This window comes from Musca domestica, unplaced genomic scaffold, assembly GCF_030504385.1.
Source record: "Musca domestica strain aabys unplaced genomic scaffold, Musca_domestica.polishedcontigs.V.1.1 7, whole genome shotgun sequence".
Taxonomy (NCBI): Eukaryota; Metazoa; Arthropoda; class Insecta; order Diptera; family Muscidae; genus Musca; species Musca domestica.
In genome coordinates, this window is record NW_026712383.1 from 23,585,051 (window position 1) to 23,600,165 (window position 15,115).

General features: G+C 35.0%; 5 protein-coding genes across 5 annotated transcripts; 1 reads left to right on the top strand and 4 right to left on the bottom strand.

Annotated features, from left to right (window-relative positions):
• Window positions 1-2,364: 2,364 nt before the first annotated feature.
• Window positions 2,365-3,598, bottom strand: LOC101900132 (uncharacterized). The gene is made up of 2 exons (XM_020034970.2): window positions 3,066-3,598; window positions 2,365-2,882 (listed from the first exon to the last, which is right to left on the bottom strand). The coding sequence occupies exons 1-2, from the start codon at window positions 3,571-3,573 to the stop codon at window positions 2,563-2,565; spliced, it is 828 nt and encodes a 275-aa protein (XP_019890529.2). The 5' UTR covers window positions 3,574-3,598; the 3' UTR covers window positions 2,365-2,562.
• Window positions 3,599-4,052: 454 nt separating this feature from the next.
• Window positions 4,053-5,352, bottom strand: LOC131806041 (uncharacterized). Its single transcript, XM_059129921.1, has one exon. The coding sequence runs from the start codon at window positions 5,265-5,267 to the stop codon at window positions 4,308-4,310; it is 960 nt and encodes a 319-aa protein (XP_058985904.1). The 5' UTR covers window positions 5,268-5,352; the 3' UTR covers window positions 4,053-4,307.
• A 397-nt stretch (window positions 5,353-5,749) lies between these two features.
• On the bottom strand, window positions 5,750-7,059 carry LOC131806042 (uncharacterized). The gene is made up of 2 exons (XM_059129924.1): window positions 6,072-7,059; window positions 5,750-6,002 (listed from the first exon to the last, which is right to left on the bottom strand). Exons 1-2 carry the CDS (start codon window positions 6,686-6,688, stop codon window positions 5,996-5,998), a joined length of 624 nt encoding a protein of 207 aa, XP_058985907.1. The 5' UTR covers window positions 6,689-7,059; the 3' UTR covers window positions 5,750-5,995.
• A 743-nt stretch (window positions 7,060-7,802) lies between these two features.
• Window positions 7,803-8,789, bottom strand: LOC101899517 (uncharacterized). The gene has a single exon (XM_005178213.2). The coding sequence runs from the start codon at window positions 8,787-8,789 to the stop codon at window positions 7,803-7,805; it is 987 nt and encodes a 328-aa protein (XP_005178270.1).
• Window positions 8,790-10,368: 1,579 nt separating this feature from the next.
• LOC101899959 (X-ray repair cross-complementing protein 5) lies at window positions 10,369-14,483 on the top strand. Its single transcript, XM_005178216.4, has 6 exons — window positions 10,369-10,521; window positions 10,590-10,685; window positions 10,758-11,005; window positions 11,071-11,196; window positions 12,630-13,311; window positions 13,368-14,483. Exons 1-6 carry the CDS (start codon window positions 10,507-10,509, stop codon window positions 14,400-14,402), a joined length of 2,202 nt encoding a protein of 733 aa, XP_005178273.1. The 5' UTR covers window positions 10,369-10,506; the 3' UTR covers window positions 14,403-14,483.
• The last annotated feature ends 632 nt before the right edge of the window (window positions 14,484-15,115 follow it).

Sequence of the window (15,115 nt, forward strand, 5' to 3'; positions counted from 1 at the left end):
ATCAAATTCACAACAAAGCTTGGGTTAGCAAAAATGTATGGATGTGTGAAATTTGAAGAGAATTCGATGCTTTTTTCGTTTTCTTTGAGTGTTTTGTTTTTCAAAATCTTGTATCATCTTTATAGCAGATCTTGTGTTGATGGAAATATTGAGATGTACCAAGTCTGAATGAAATCAGATGTTAATTTCACGTTTTATGAGCTTCATGGTTATTCAAAATTTTGACCCTTTGTGGGGAAAGTGCCAGTAGAAGTGGACCGATATATTCCACCTTCATACCAGACCAAGCAATGATGTAAATATTAGGATTTGGAAAGTTGGAGCAAAATCGGATTATCCTTTCTCTCTCTGGGCAGTAAATTATTTTCTTTGAAAATGTCGACCTTTTGTAGGGGAGGTACCAGAAGGAGTGGACCGATATATTCCACCTTCACACCAGTCTTAGCAATGATGCAAATATTAGGATTTGGAAAGTTGGAGCAAAATCGGATTATCCTTTCTCTCTCTCTCTGTGCAGTAAACTATCATTATTTTATTTATTTTTATTATTTATTTTTTTTTTTTTGAAATGTCGGCATTTGGGGGGAGGTACCAGAAGGAGTGGACCGACAATGCCCATCTCCGAATTCGATCTATGTTTCATAATAATATCACGATGTAACAAGTTTGGACCAAATCGGATACTCCCTTGAAACGGATTTGGTCAAAAGAGACCTAGGGTGTAAAACCGTATTTCAATGAGACACATTTTGGCCTATTAAATTATATAAACCCTCTCTAGCCATATGGCTGAGGGTATAATTAAATTTTTATATGTAAATAACCTGACTGTTCTTATAAAGAAAATGCATAAGTCTGAAATCATTAATACTCAGAGTTCCACTATTTTTTGGACATCAACAATTTTAGTGGCTTAATATTCCTACCTAAAATTAAAGATTTCCAATATTTTTAATATTTTCCTTCCAAGCTAGTACTGCTTTTTGATTAATGACAACCCAACCTGTCTTTACATGTTCCATTTTTAAACGCATAAATAATCTAACAGAATTTTATTTATATCAAGGTAATAAATAAAAACTAAATGTATGTATGTATCTACATAAATAACTATATAAATAATATAATAAATTCAAGGATAACCAGTAAAGAAAGTCTTAAAGTCGGGCGGGGCCGACTTTATGATACCCTACACCACTTTGCTAATTTAGTAGAGCTACACATAACAATTAAAAGTTTTTATGGGAGAATTCAATCATACACACTATGATTATAATTATAACTTAAAGTTCAAAAGACTAAATATGCCGAAGCATATGTATCTTTTAAATTCGGAATTGTACTGCCATTTGGATAAAGATATATATGGGAGCTATATCCAAATCTGAACCGATCTCGATAAAATTTGGCAAAGATATTTCTGAGCTGTATTTGATATATTTCCCTGAATATCGTTGTTACGGAGTGCATATTACGGCGGCAGTGGACAAAAATAACAAATCGGATGAACAATATATATGGGAGCTATAGCTATATCTGAACCGATTTCCATCAAATTTGGCATACTAGCTTCTAGACTCAATTCGGTCGTAAGTGCCAAATTCCATCCCATTTGGACAAATATTAGACGTTTGGTGCACAATAAAAAGTAAATCGGACGAAGTTATATATGGGAGCTATATCCAAATCTGAACCGATCTCGATAAAATTTAGCAAATGTATTTCTGAGCTGTATTTGATATATTTCCCCAAATATTGTTGTTGCAGAGTGCATATTACGGCGGCGGTGGACAAAAATAGCAAATCGGATGAACAATATATATGGGAGCTATAGCTTTATCTGAACCGATTTCGATCAAATTTGGCATACATATTTTCAGGCCTAATTTGGGTGTATATGCAAAATTCCATAAAATTCGGCCTGATATTACACGTTTGGTGCACAATAAAAGGCAAATCGGACGAAAATATATATGGGAGCTATATCTAAATTTTGACCGATTATCTCCAATTTCAATAGGGTTCGTCCTTGGGCCAAACAAATGATCTGTGCAAAATTTCATCTGGATCGGGCAATAAATACGACCTGTACTTTGTTTACAAAAATACATGGACAGACGGACGGACGGACGGACGGACAGACGGACGGACGGACAGACGGACGGACGGACATGCATAAATCGACTCAGAATGTGATTCTATGCAGATCATCAAAAGGAACTATGGGTCTATCTCGTTTCCTTCTGCCTGTTACAAACAAATGCACAAAGACATAATACCCTGACCACCTTGTGGTGTAGGGTATAACTACCTGGTTTTCTCATAGCTGTCGGGAGGAGTGTACTATTAATATTCGAATCTCACTGATATTCAAGGGCATAAATGCCACAAAAGAGGTATTTATTGTCTTGTGTCTAAGTGCAGCTTAGTCATAAACATAAAGGGAAAATCGGTACCATAGTAGAAAAATTAAATTGTACACTCATGCAGATCTGGAACAGACCATATGATTACAAAAGTTAATAATACATAAATATTTTCGCCATCATTTATGGGAAACAATTATTTGGACTCCATCTTTAAATTATCGTTTCCAATCTTATAAAATTCTGGAATTTCCGGATCGTCCATATCATCAAAGTAATCCGATTCCTTGGAACCGATGAGACCCAATTCCTGATCGACAACTATTTTCCAAAAATCGACAAATTTGCGTTTGACCAATTCATCACGAACCGTGACGATCCAATCATTGTACTGATACGGCGATCGGAAACATGCATCTACCTTGTATGCCCATAATAATTCGGCGGCTTGTTTCGCTTTTGTCTCCGACAATGCAGGTTCATCGAATATCAATTTCCACAATACCTCACGAACTTCTGTGAAAATTTTTGTAAAAGCATCCTCATCATTTATATCAATGTCTTTTTGTGCTTTCATGTTGTCTTTGTAGTCTGCCAATGTATTATCTAGGCTTATTTTCTTCAAAGATGCCGTCGAAACAGCAGATACCACCTCTTCCAAACATGGAGACTCACAAACGGCTAGTTGGTAAAACTTACCGGGTTCTGGATCATCAAATCTATCAAAAAGTTCAAAATCTCCTGTCCACAATGGACCCAATTCCTTGGCCACCATTTCATTTTTCCAAAAATCCAATAGACTTGAGAATCTTTTTCTGAAGTCATAAATCCATTTATTGAAAAATTTTGGATTAATCAATAAGGCATCATCCCTATAATTTTTGAGTAAGGCACTGGCTTTATCCGAATCTTCTTTGTTGGAAATTTTTGGGCTAAAGACTATCTCGCAAATACAGCCGGTAACCGCTTTTGAAAATTCTTCCCATATTTCTTTGTGGTCCTCAGACTCTACATCAATTTTCTGTTTGGCTTCTTCGTAGTTTTGTAAAAGCTTTTCCTTTGGTAGTGAGGGTAAAAATCCGGAAAATTTTACTTCTTGAGATTCTTTAGACATGGCTGTGAATGCTGTTTTTGTTTTTAGAACGCTTAAAGTTTGTATGATGCTAAAGCAAACCCGGCTAATGTGAGTCACTGAAAGGTGCAACATTTGAAATTTCGCAATATTTGAACAAAAAAAAAAAAAAAACATTGAAACAGCTGTGTAAACTGGGTGATACAAAACAAATATCAAAGGCATTATGTTCGTCTGGGCCGAATTTTGGATACCCTACACTATAAGAAAATGAATCCATTCTGATTTTTTTTATAACACACTCTTGGTACCCAACCTGTGTGTATCCTTATTTATAGGGTCTAAAATTATTATTTTTACGAGCTACAAACGGAAGAAAAAAACTTAAAAGAACCTTCTTTACATGGTGTAGGGTGTGAGTTTTAAGCTGCACATTAAACTCCAAACTCAAGAGTGCTGAACTTTAACCATTTGAATTCCCCATTAATGATCCAATCCTAAGATTAATTAATTAATAACTTAACTGTTTGTTTAACTTTTTTCAAAAAGGGTTTTTTTTAAATAAATGTACAAAACTTTATTAAAATCGTAATACAAAAATTTTATGTACATCATATGCACTTAAAGTACAAATACAATGTTGAATACTCGTAAATTTATAACAAAATTGTAAGAAAAACTATTCCACTATCTAATAGCTGTGTGGTTGATTTGAAATGTTAGTATTCGATTCCCTGCTGATGCTGCTGCTGCACTGCAATGTAAAGGGTTTGGATGCCATAAAAGTGTCATATCATTCAAGCTCAACTTGTTATTAAGGAAAATATACAATCTTACAAAATTAAGGCAAAACAAAATGTCAATGGCAATTACTTCTTTTTCTCCTGCTTTAACTTCTCGTTTCCAATCTTGTAAAATTCTGGAATTTTTGGATCGTCCATATCATCAAAGTAATCTGATTCTTTGGCACCGATAAGACCCAATTCTTGATCGACAACGATTTTCCAAAAATCAACAAATTTCCGTTTGAATAATTCATCACGAACTGTGACGATCCAATCATTGTACTGATACGGCGATTGGAAACATGCATCTATCTTGTATGCCAACATCAATTCGGCAGCTTGTTTCGCCTTTGCTTCCGACAATGAAGGTTCATCGAAAAGCAATTTCCACAATACCTCACGAACTTCCGTGAATATTTTGGTAAAAGCCTCCTCATCATTGCGATCAATATTATTTTGTGCCTCCATATTGTTCTTATAGTCTGCCAGGGCATTATCCAGGGTTATTTTCTTCAAAGATGCCTTTGAAACAACTGTCTTTGCACTGTCGTAGGGAATAAGTGGCTCTGCCTCAGATTTCTTCTCCTTCAACCAAGGCGCCTCACAACCGGCAAGTTGGTAAAATTTGGCAGGCTCCGGATCATCCATCTTATCAAAAAAGTCACAATCTCTAGCCCATAGTGGACCCAATTCCTTGGCCACCATTTCATTTTTCCAAAAATCAAATAGACTAGAGAATCTATTTCTGAAGTCGTAAATCCATTTATTGTAAAATGTTGGATCAATCAACAAGGCTTCATCTCGATATTGCTTCAGTAAGGCACTGACTTTATCCGAATCTTCTTTTTTGGAAATTTTTGTGCTAAAGACTATCTCGCAAATACAGCCGGTAACCGCTTTTGAAAATTCTTCCCATATTTCTTCGTGGTCCTCAGAGTCTACATCAATTTTCTGTTTGGCTTCTTCGAAGTTTTGTAAAAGCTTTTCTTTTGGTAGTGAGGGTAAAAATCCGGAAAATTTTACTTCTTGAGATTCTTTAGACATGGCTGTGAATGTAGTTTTTGCTTTTAGAACGCTTAAAGTTTGTTATGATGCTAATGGTGATGTGAGTCACTGAAAACATTTGATATTTCGCAATACTTGAAAAAAAAAAAAACATTGAAACAGCTGTGTAAACTGGGTGATACAAAACAAATATCAAAGGCATTATGTTCGTCTGGACCGAATTCTGGATACCCTACACTATAAGAAAATTAATCCATTCTGATTTTTTTATAACACTAATGGTCCCCGCGCTGTGTTTATCCTTATTTATAGGGTCTAAAATTATTATTTTTACGAGCTACAAACGGAAGAAAAAAACTTAAAAGAATCTTCTTTAGATGGTGTAGGGTGTGAGTTTTAAGCTGCACATTAAACTCCAAACTCAAGAGTGCTGAACTTTAACCATTTGAATTCCCCATTAATGTTCCAATCCTAAGATTAATTAATTAATAACTTAACTGTTTAACTTTTTTCAAAAAGGATTTTTTTTAAATAAATGTACAAAACTTTATTAAAATCGTAATACAAAAATTTTATGTACATCATATGCACTTAAAGTACAAATACAATGTTGAATATTCGTAAATTTATAACAAAATTGTAAGGAAAACTATTCTACTGTCTAATAGCTGTGTGGTTGATTTAAAATGTTAGTATTCGATTCCCTGCTGATGCTGCTGCTGCACTGCAATGTAAAGGGTTTGGATGCCATAAAAGTGTCATACCATTCAAGCTCTGCTTGTTATTAAGGAAAATATACAATCTTACAAAATTAAGGCAAAACAAAATGTCAATGGCAATTACTTATTTTTCTCCTGCTTTAACTTCTCGTTTCCAATCTTGTAAAATTCTGGAATTTTTGGATCGTCCATATCATCAAAGTAATCTGATTCTTTGGCACCGATAAGACCCAATTCTTGATCGACAACGATTTTCCAAAAATCAACAAATTTCCGTTTGAATAATTCATCACGAACTGTGACGATCCAATCATTGTACTGATACGGCGATTGGAAACATGCATCTATCTTGTATGCCAACATCAATTCGGCAGCTTGTTTCGCCTTTGCTTCCGACAATGAAGGTTCATCAAAAAGCAATTTCCACAATACCTCACGAACTTCCGTGAATATTTTGGTAAAAGCCTCCTCATCATTGCGATCAATATTATTTTGTGCCTCCATATTGTTCTTATAGTCTGCCAGGGCATTATCCAGGGTTATTTTCTTCAAAGATGCCTTTGAAACAACTGTCTTTGCACTGTCGTAGGGAATAAGTGGCTCTGCCTCAGATTTCTTCTCCTTCAACCAAGGCGCCTCACAACCGGCAAGTTGGTAAAATTTGGCAGGCTCCGGATCATCCATCTTATCAAAAAAGTCACAATCTCTAGCCCATAGTGGACCCAATTCCTTGGCCACCATTTCATTTTTCCAAAAATCAAATAGACTAGAGAATCTATTTCTGAAGTCGTAAATCCATTTATTGTAAAATGTTGGATCAATCAACAAGGCTTCATCTCGATATTGCTTCAGTAAGGCACTGGCTTTATCCGAAATTGGAAATTTTTGTGCTGAAAACTATTTCCCAAATACAGCCGGTAACCGCTTTTGAAAATTCTTCCCATATTTCTTCGTGGTCCTCAGAGTCTACATCAATTTTCTGTTTGGCTTCTTCGAAGTTTTGTAAAAGCTTTTCTTTTGGTAGTGAGGGTAAAAATCCGCAAAATTTTACTTCTTGAGATTCTTTAGACATGGCTGTGAATGTTGTTTTTAGAACGTTTAAAGTTTGTTATGATGCTAATGCTGATGTGAGTCACTGAAAATTGCAATATTTGAAACATCGCAATACTTGAAAAAAAAAACATTGAAACAGCTGTGTAAACTGGGTGATACAAAACAAATATAAAAGGCATTATGTTCGTCTGGGCCGAATTTTGAATACCCTACACTATAAGAAAATGAATCCATTCAGATTTTTTATAACACAGGATTGGTCTCCGCCCTGCGTGTATCCTTATTTATTGGGTCTTAAATTATTATTTTCACGAGCTACAAACGGAAGAAAAATCTTAAAAAAACCTTCTTTACATGGTGTAGGGTGTGCATTTGAAGCTGCACATTAAATTCCAAACTCAAGAGTGCTGAACTTTAACCATTTGAATTCCCCATTAATGTTCCAATTCTAAGATTTTAATAACTTATCTGTTTGTTTAAGTTTTTTTTTTTTCAAATAAATGTACAAAACTTTATTAAAATCGTAATACAAAAATTATATGTACATCATATGCACTTAAAGTTCAAACACAATGTTGAATATTGATATATTTATAACAAAATTAAGGAAAACTATTCTACTGTCTAATAGTTGTATGGTTGATTTAATATGTTAGTATTCGATTCCCTGCTGATGCTGCTGCTGCACTGCAATGTAAAGGGTTTGGATGCCATAAAAGTGTGATATTATTCAAGCTCAGCTTGTTATTAAGGAAAATATACAATCTTACAAAATTAATACAAAACAAAATGTCAATGGCATTTACTTTTTCTCCTGCGTTAACTTTTCGTTACCAATCGTATAAAATTCTGGTATTTTGGGATCTTCCATATCGTCAAAATAATCCGATTCCTTGGCACCGATAAGACCCAATTCTTGGTTGACAACGATTTTCCAAAAATCAACATATTTACGCTTAATTAATTCATCACGAACCGTAACGATCCAATCGTTGTATTGATAAGGCGATTGGAAGCATGCATCTTTCTTGTAGGCCAACAATAATTCAGCGGCTTGTTTCAATTTTGCATCTGACAATGACGATTCATTGAATAACAATTTCCACAAAACCTCACGGACTTCGGTAAAAATTTTTGTAAATGCCTCCTCGTCGTCGGGATCAATGTTGTTTTGTGCCTCCATATTGTTCTTATAATCGGCCAAGGCATTGTCTAAGCTTATTTTCCTTAAAGATGCCGTAGAAGCGGCAGTGCCTGGTGATTTGGGGGATGCTGCAGTATTGCCAAAAAGATTCAATGGCTCTGCAACAGGTTTCTTTGCTTTCAACCACGGAGCCTCACAGCCGGCATGTTGATAAAATTTAACAGGTTCTGGATCATCCGATTTATCAAAAAAGTCACAATCTCTTGCCCACAAGGGACCCAATTCCTTTGCCACAACTTCATTTTTCCAAAAATCCAACACCTCCTTCTTCAGCAACTCATCTCTGAAGGTATAAATCCACTTGTTGTAAAATGTGGGATTAATAAATCCCGCATCATCCCGATACTTCTTTAGCAATGCACTTGCTTTATCCGAATCTTCTTTACTGAGACTTTTCGCAGTGAAAACAATCTTCCAAATACAGCCGGTTACCGCTTCAGAAAACTCTAACCATATTTCCTCATGGTCTTCGGAGTCAACATCGATTTTGTTATCCATGGCTTCCTCGTAAATTTGCAAAAGTTTGTCCATCGCCAGCGATGGAACAAATTCGGCAAATTTCACTTCTTGAGATTCTTTAGACATGCTTGTGAATGTTCGATTGGTGCAGATGCTCTTCGGAAGTTGCCAAGTTTGTTGCACAGGAGATAATGACGAGCTTACTCTGAAATGTCTGGTGTGAGTCACTGAAAGAACAAAAATTCGCAATACTTTTGAAAACATTCGAACAGCTGTCGCAACAGGGTGATGTGGAATAAATGGAATATGTAAGAGTTTATAGCCGAATAAAATTCAAAATTCAACTGCCCTAATCTAGGCGGGATTACTTAATCCAGCAATTGACATAAAATGGAAGCGTGCAACCCCAAGGCTTGTTGTTGTCTGTCGATAATGAGTTCCACAAAAAACAGGGTGACTATGAGCGTTGCAATATGTGAAAGAACGAAGTTTGATAAAGGGCGTTTTTTAAGAGCTATAGGAAAGTTCAAAGAAAAAAAGTAAGGAAAGGTCAAAAGTAGGGCAGTACCGACTGTTAAAAAATATTTATTGGATCAATAGATATACCACACTGAGTTTCAACAAATGGAAAAATTCGGTTGAATATGAAAAACTCTATCCAATTTGGGCTGATATTACATATAAGGTGGACAATAATCGAGGGTATATAAAAATCTGAACCGATCCCGATAAAATTTGGTCTGTATTTGATTTGCTGTATAAAATATCTTTGTTGTGCAGTGCATATTACGCATGTGAGGGATTTAACATTAATCGAATGAAGCATATATATGGGAGCTATAGCTATATTTGATGTACTTGCTTCTAGACAAAATATGTAGACGAAGTACCAAAATTCATTTGGGCTAATATTAGCCATTTGGTGTAAAATATACCTGATATCGGACAAAGATATATATGGGAGCTATATCCCATTCTGAACCGACCCCAATAAAATTTGACAGAGGTATTTTCGTGTGGAATCTGATGTCCGGTACCAAATATCATTCTTGTGGAGTGCATATTGCGCATGTGAGGGACCTAAACCCCCCAATCGAACGAAACATATAAATGGCAGTTATAGCTATAACTGACGGATGTGCCAAAATTCAGGACATTTTGACTGAAATTGGCCATTTGGTGCACAATTAAGCCGAAATCGGTTGAAGATATATATATATATATATATATATATATATATATATATATATATATATATATATATATATATATATATATATATATATATATATATATATTATCACCAATTTCAATAGGGTTTGTCCTTGAGCCAAACAAAAAATTTTTTTTTTTTGGCAAACAAAAGTGGGATATCATTTACGGTAGCGTTCACCACTCACATTTACGTTACGATTCTCAGTATATTTGAAGAAGTATGGGTTGAACCTGCCAGCCCATAAAGATAATAGCTAAAGAGATAATTGCTAAAAAATCACCCTTTATTTAAGATTAATTTTTGTGTCCTTTGTAAACATGGGTTGAAAACACATGGTCTGTTCCAGAACTGCAAGAATGTATAAGTTTTTGCTATGATAACCGACTTTCCCTTTATGAAATTGAAGGAAAATTAGGAAGGAAAATAGAGCAATAGTCTTGTGTTTCAACAAAAACAAATGTTCATAACAGGGTGGCCCAGAATTTCATAAAGAGGTAATGCATACTTGAACAGCTGTGGCAACCTTTAACAGGGATGGGAAATTGAAAGCACCGGCGTAATTTCACAACTTGTATGCAGTGGACTACCGCCTCGCAAACAAAAACATTGTTTTAAACCAATAAACAAATGGCTTACAACAAGGTAAAATTGGATATTATTTTTAATTTTTTGTTAAATAAAATAATAAACATTTCCTTTTTTCAATCCAGGAATATATGATATTGATTTTGGATGTTCGACGCACAGCCTCGGAAGAGTTTAAGGAAAAAGCCACCAAGTGTTGTGCGAATATAATTAAACGGAAGGTAAATAATGGAGCTATTGCAAATAGCATCTTCATAATATACAAATGTTTACAATCTCTTGTTTTTCTTTAGATTTGTACCGGCAAAAAGGATTATCTATCCTTTGTGCTGGTGGGTACTGATCGTACCTATAACGATATCAATACCAACGATTGTGAAGATGACTATTTAAATGTTGTCCAGTATACGGGAGAGCTACAAATACCCACATGGAAATTGCTAATGAATTTCTATCAATTTGTCAATGAAACGCCATCGGAGAATGGCGAATGGTTGGATGCGTTAGCTGTGGCCTATGCTTTATTGAAGAAGGGCAAGGAGTAAGTTGGAAGCATCGTATTTTTTATTATTACTACGGATTTTAATTCTGTTCTTATGCTTTCAGACATGCCAAAATACAGCGTTCACGTTTGATTTTGTTCTATGATTTCAATGATGAATACAATTCGTACAAGTACTTTAGCGAAATAACCGAAACGTTGCTGAGTAATCAGGTGGAATTGATTGTTGTGTAAGTCATGAACATCTAAAAGGGGAGGGAAGGAGGAAATTAAAGAATAAAGCTAACATCCATACAATTAAGGAAGAAGACAACATGTCAGAAAGAAGGAAGGGTCTAAAATTGTTCCCATAGCCTTAGAATTGTTACTAAATTTACAGAAAATGTAGGCTGTTAGAAATGTGCTGCAACTGCTAGTACATTTATAGGTTTTAAGGAGCCAATTGAACTGTCTTCATGGGTTCAAACTTCTATGCAAAATAATTTAATTCACACTTTAATGCAATTAATGGTGAGATTTTTAGGAATTAGTCTCATTATCTTGAAGCGTAACGCCTTGTTTACAGATTTCACAATAAATCTCAGCCTATAAGTAACTGCACGTATCACATGGAACTCCCAACGAAAGGCACCTCTTAAAGCTTGGATGTTGCTCTATATTAGTCTATAGTTCATATAAGGATAGACTGGTGCTATTAAACTCTAACGTCTTTTTAAGAATTTTAATTTTAATCCCTGCCTAAAAGACCCTACAGGTATCACATGAAACTCCCAACGAAAGGCATCTCCCCAGAACCTTCTTATTAAAAATCTATCTGATAATATTGAGCTATCTAGCCCCTTCTAACGTCCGAAGTTGGTAACACCAGAAATTTTTATAACCTACGCCATATAGTGGTAAGGATATTATGTCCTTGTGCATTTGTTTGTAACATAGAGAAGGAAGCGAGATAGACCCATAGTTACTCTTGAGGATCTTCATAGAATCGCTTTCTGAGTCGATTGTATGTCATACCCTAGTGAACAAAATGTATGTCATTATCCGATCGAGCTGAAATTTTCCAAACAATATTTGTTTGGCCTAAAGACGAACCCTATTGAAATTGTTGACAATCGGATCAGATTTAGATATAGCTCCCATATATATCTCCAACAGATTTGGAGTTAATTGTGCACCAAATGGCCAATGTCAGTCCAAATGACCTGAATTTTGGTACATCCCACCGAATTCAGTCTAGAAGCAAGTACATAAGTTTTGATGAGAATCGGTTCAGATATAGCTATAGGGTTTAAGGTCCCTCACAAGCCTAATATGCATTCCACAATTATGATCTTTAGTACCAGATATCAGATACAGCCCTGATATAAGTATATTAAATTTTGTCAAGATAGATTCAGATTAGGATATAGCTCCCATATACAGAGTGAGATAAAAAAACGGCAACAAAGTCAAACGCCATACATTTTACATTTTTTTTTTAATTTTGTTGAATCAAAGCAAAAATTTAGGAAATAGCATCAAATTTTAGAAAAAGTTTAGATTTTTTCGAATTGGTCAGCTTTGGCACGAATTATGACCTTCAAAAGGCAAATCCATCTTTAACCTTATGAACTCTTTAAACTCGTCCTTGTAATCTAATTTTATTTATTTATTTTTTTTCCAGATCTCCCGATATATGCTATATTGATAATCCCGCCAACGATTATCTGCCACAAGCCATTTTTGATTCGGGCAAGAAATCTGCACAGCGTTTGGAAAATGAAAAATATGCCTTGCGATTGGTTTCCGAATGTAATGCCACACTTTGCAATTTAACGGAAGCTGTAGCGGCGGCACTGAAATTTAAAAATACCAGACCCTGGTGTTGGAATAGTCAATTGCGTATTGGCACAAAAATTGTCATCAACATATCGGGGGTGATTACCACTAAAGATGAAACTACCATAAAATTGAAAAAAGTTTGGAATGAACCGGATGAAGTTCTCAGACGTGAATGGGGTTATTTTATGAAAGGTAAAGAAATCGATGTTGATATTGAAGAGTTAATGGATGGTTATATGTTGGGTGGCTCGGCTATACCTTATGATGACAGTATGGATGATGATAAATTGAAATTGGATCCGGGTTTAACTTTTATCGGTTTCATGGAACGTAAACATGTCCATAATAAATATTTTGCTGGAGATTCGACGTACTTAATATTGCATCGTCGTGGCATGAAATCTTCGGCTCAAAGATTAGATGCTTTGGTGCGAGCTCTTCTAGATACGGAACGGGTTATATTCTGCTGGAAAGTCTTTGGGGCCAAAAGTAAACCACGTATGGTTGTACTTATGCCAAATGAGGTAAGAAACTTAAAAGAAGTATATTTTTTGTGTTTATTGCAATTGTTTTCCCTTAGTTAGAAGATAATTTCCCAGCCAGCTTGAATATGATGGAAATGGCACATCATTCTCAGTATCATTTCTTTGAGTTTCCCCGGCTGCGCTCCGAACGCACAGAATGCTCTGAGGATCAATTAAATGCCATTGATAATCTAATCGATAGCATGGATTTAACATTGAAAACCCAAGATTCCGAGACGCCACGTAAGACATACGAAAAAAATGCCCTGCCGTTTTGCCATTTGCCACATATATTTGAGCATAATTTCATGGATTTATTGGAACGTAAAATCCTGTGCAAGGCCGGTGAAGATGATGAACAATTCCAGGAAATGTTAAAAGATAAAAATTTTGTTGAAGCCTTTTGGAAGCTACCCGAAGCCATTGAAGAACAGGCTAAAAATGCCGCTAAACGCGTAAAAAAACTATTCCCGCTTGAAGTAAGCGATGAATGGTTGAAAAAAGCCAAGGCTTCCCAGGCCAAAGAGGTGACCAAACAAGAGGCCGGGGCAAAGACAAAAGAAGAAAATAATAACATCAAATTATCCTTTGATAAAGTGGGCAAAACAAATCCAGCCGAGGACTTTGAAAAGCTGTTAAAGGCCCATGTATTTCCCATACAAGATAGTACACAACGTGATCTAAAATTCAATCATTATGCCCTGCAATTGCGTTCGGTTGTCAAGAATTTAATATGTCAAACGGAATCGATGACACCACAAGATTTTGAAAAAATCACTGCCGCCCTTTCCGTTTACCGTAAGCGGGTTTTCATTTTTAATGCATTCGAGGAATATAACAAATGGATTAGCAGCATAAAATCCGAAGTTGTCAATCGTCATTTGTCGGTCTTTTGGCATAAAGTTGTTGTCAAACACGAGCTGGGCTTGTGTTTCATTGGTGAACCCTCACTGGATGAACAAATGAAGGAAAAAGATTTCTATAGTCTTGAATTCAGCGCCGATTTGGAACCAAAAGTGGCGCTATCTCAGCAGGAGATGGAAATGAATGACACAGAAGTCGATGATATGTTGGCCTGTATGGATGCATAAAATGTCTACATAGGGTTTTCTATTAAAATATATATTGTTTTGTAATATAACCTATTAATAAAAATGTTTTGAAATTTTTAATATTTTCTCTATAATTGTAAATTTTTAGAAAATAGTTTTTTCATTATAGAGTTTTTTAAATAGTTTTATAGAATCGAGGAATTTTTTGTATAATAATAGATTTTTTTAAATTATTTTTTTTATAATTGTGATTTAAAAAAAAATAATAATTTCGGGACTTTGAAAAATTTAAAAACCAATAATGAAGAAGCGTACATTTGTGGGTTCGTAGTAAAGATAGTAAACAATTTTGTTATGGAACAAAATCATGTAACATTTTGGATCATAGTTTGTATGAAAATCCAGATATTTCATTCATCTTTGAGCTTTTAATCCATTAAAAAATGGGACAAAATATCGAAAAAATAAGTTAAACTTGTAGCTTTTAAATTTGAATATTTCTGACAGGAAGTGGTACTAGACTCACGGCTACATTTCCGCAGTTTTACGAAGCTGCTTTGCACTAAGGTAATTAAGTAAATACTATAGTTGTTAAAAAAAACATGAATTGTGAATGCTTTTCCTCTACGTCAAAAGGTTTTCATGTCATCTTTCGCAATTCTATAATTTTTTATTTATTTTCTTAAATTTTATAAAAATTCCTCTTCCATACACCCAATACTACCGTTACGTTCACTTTCCTCCGTTAACAT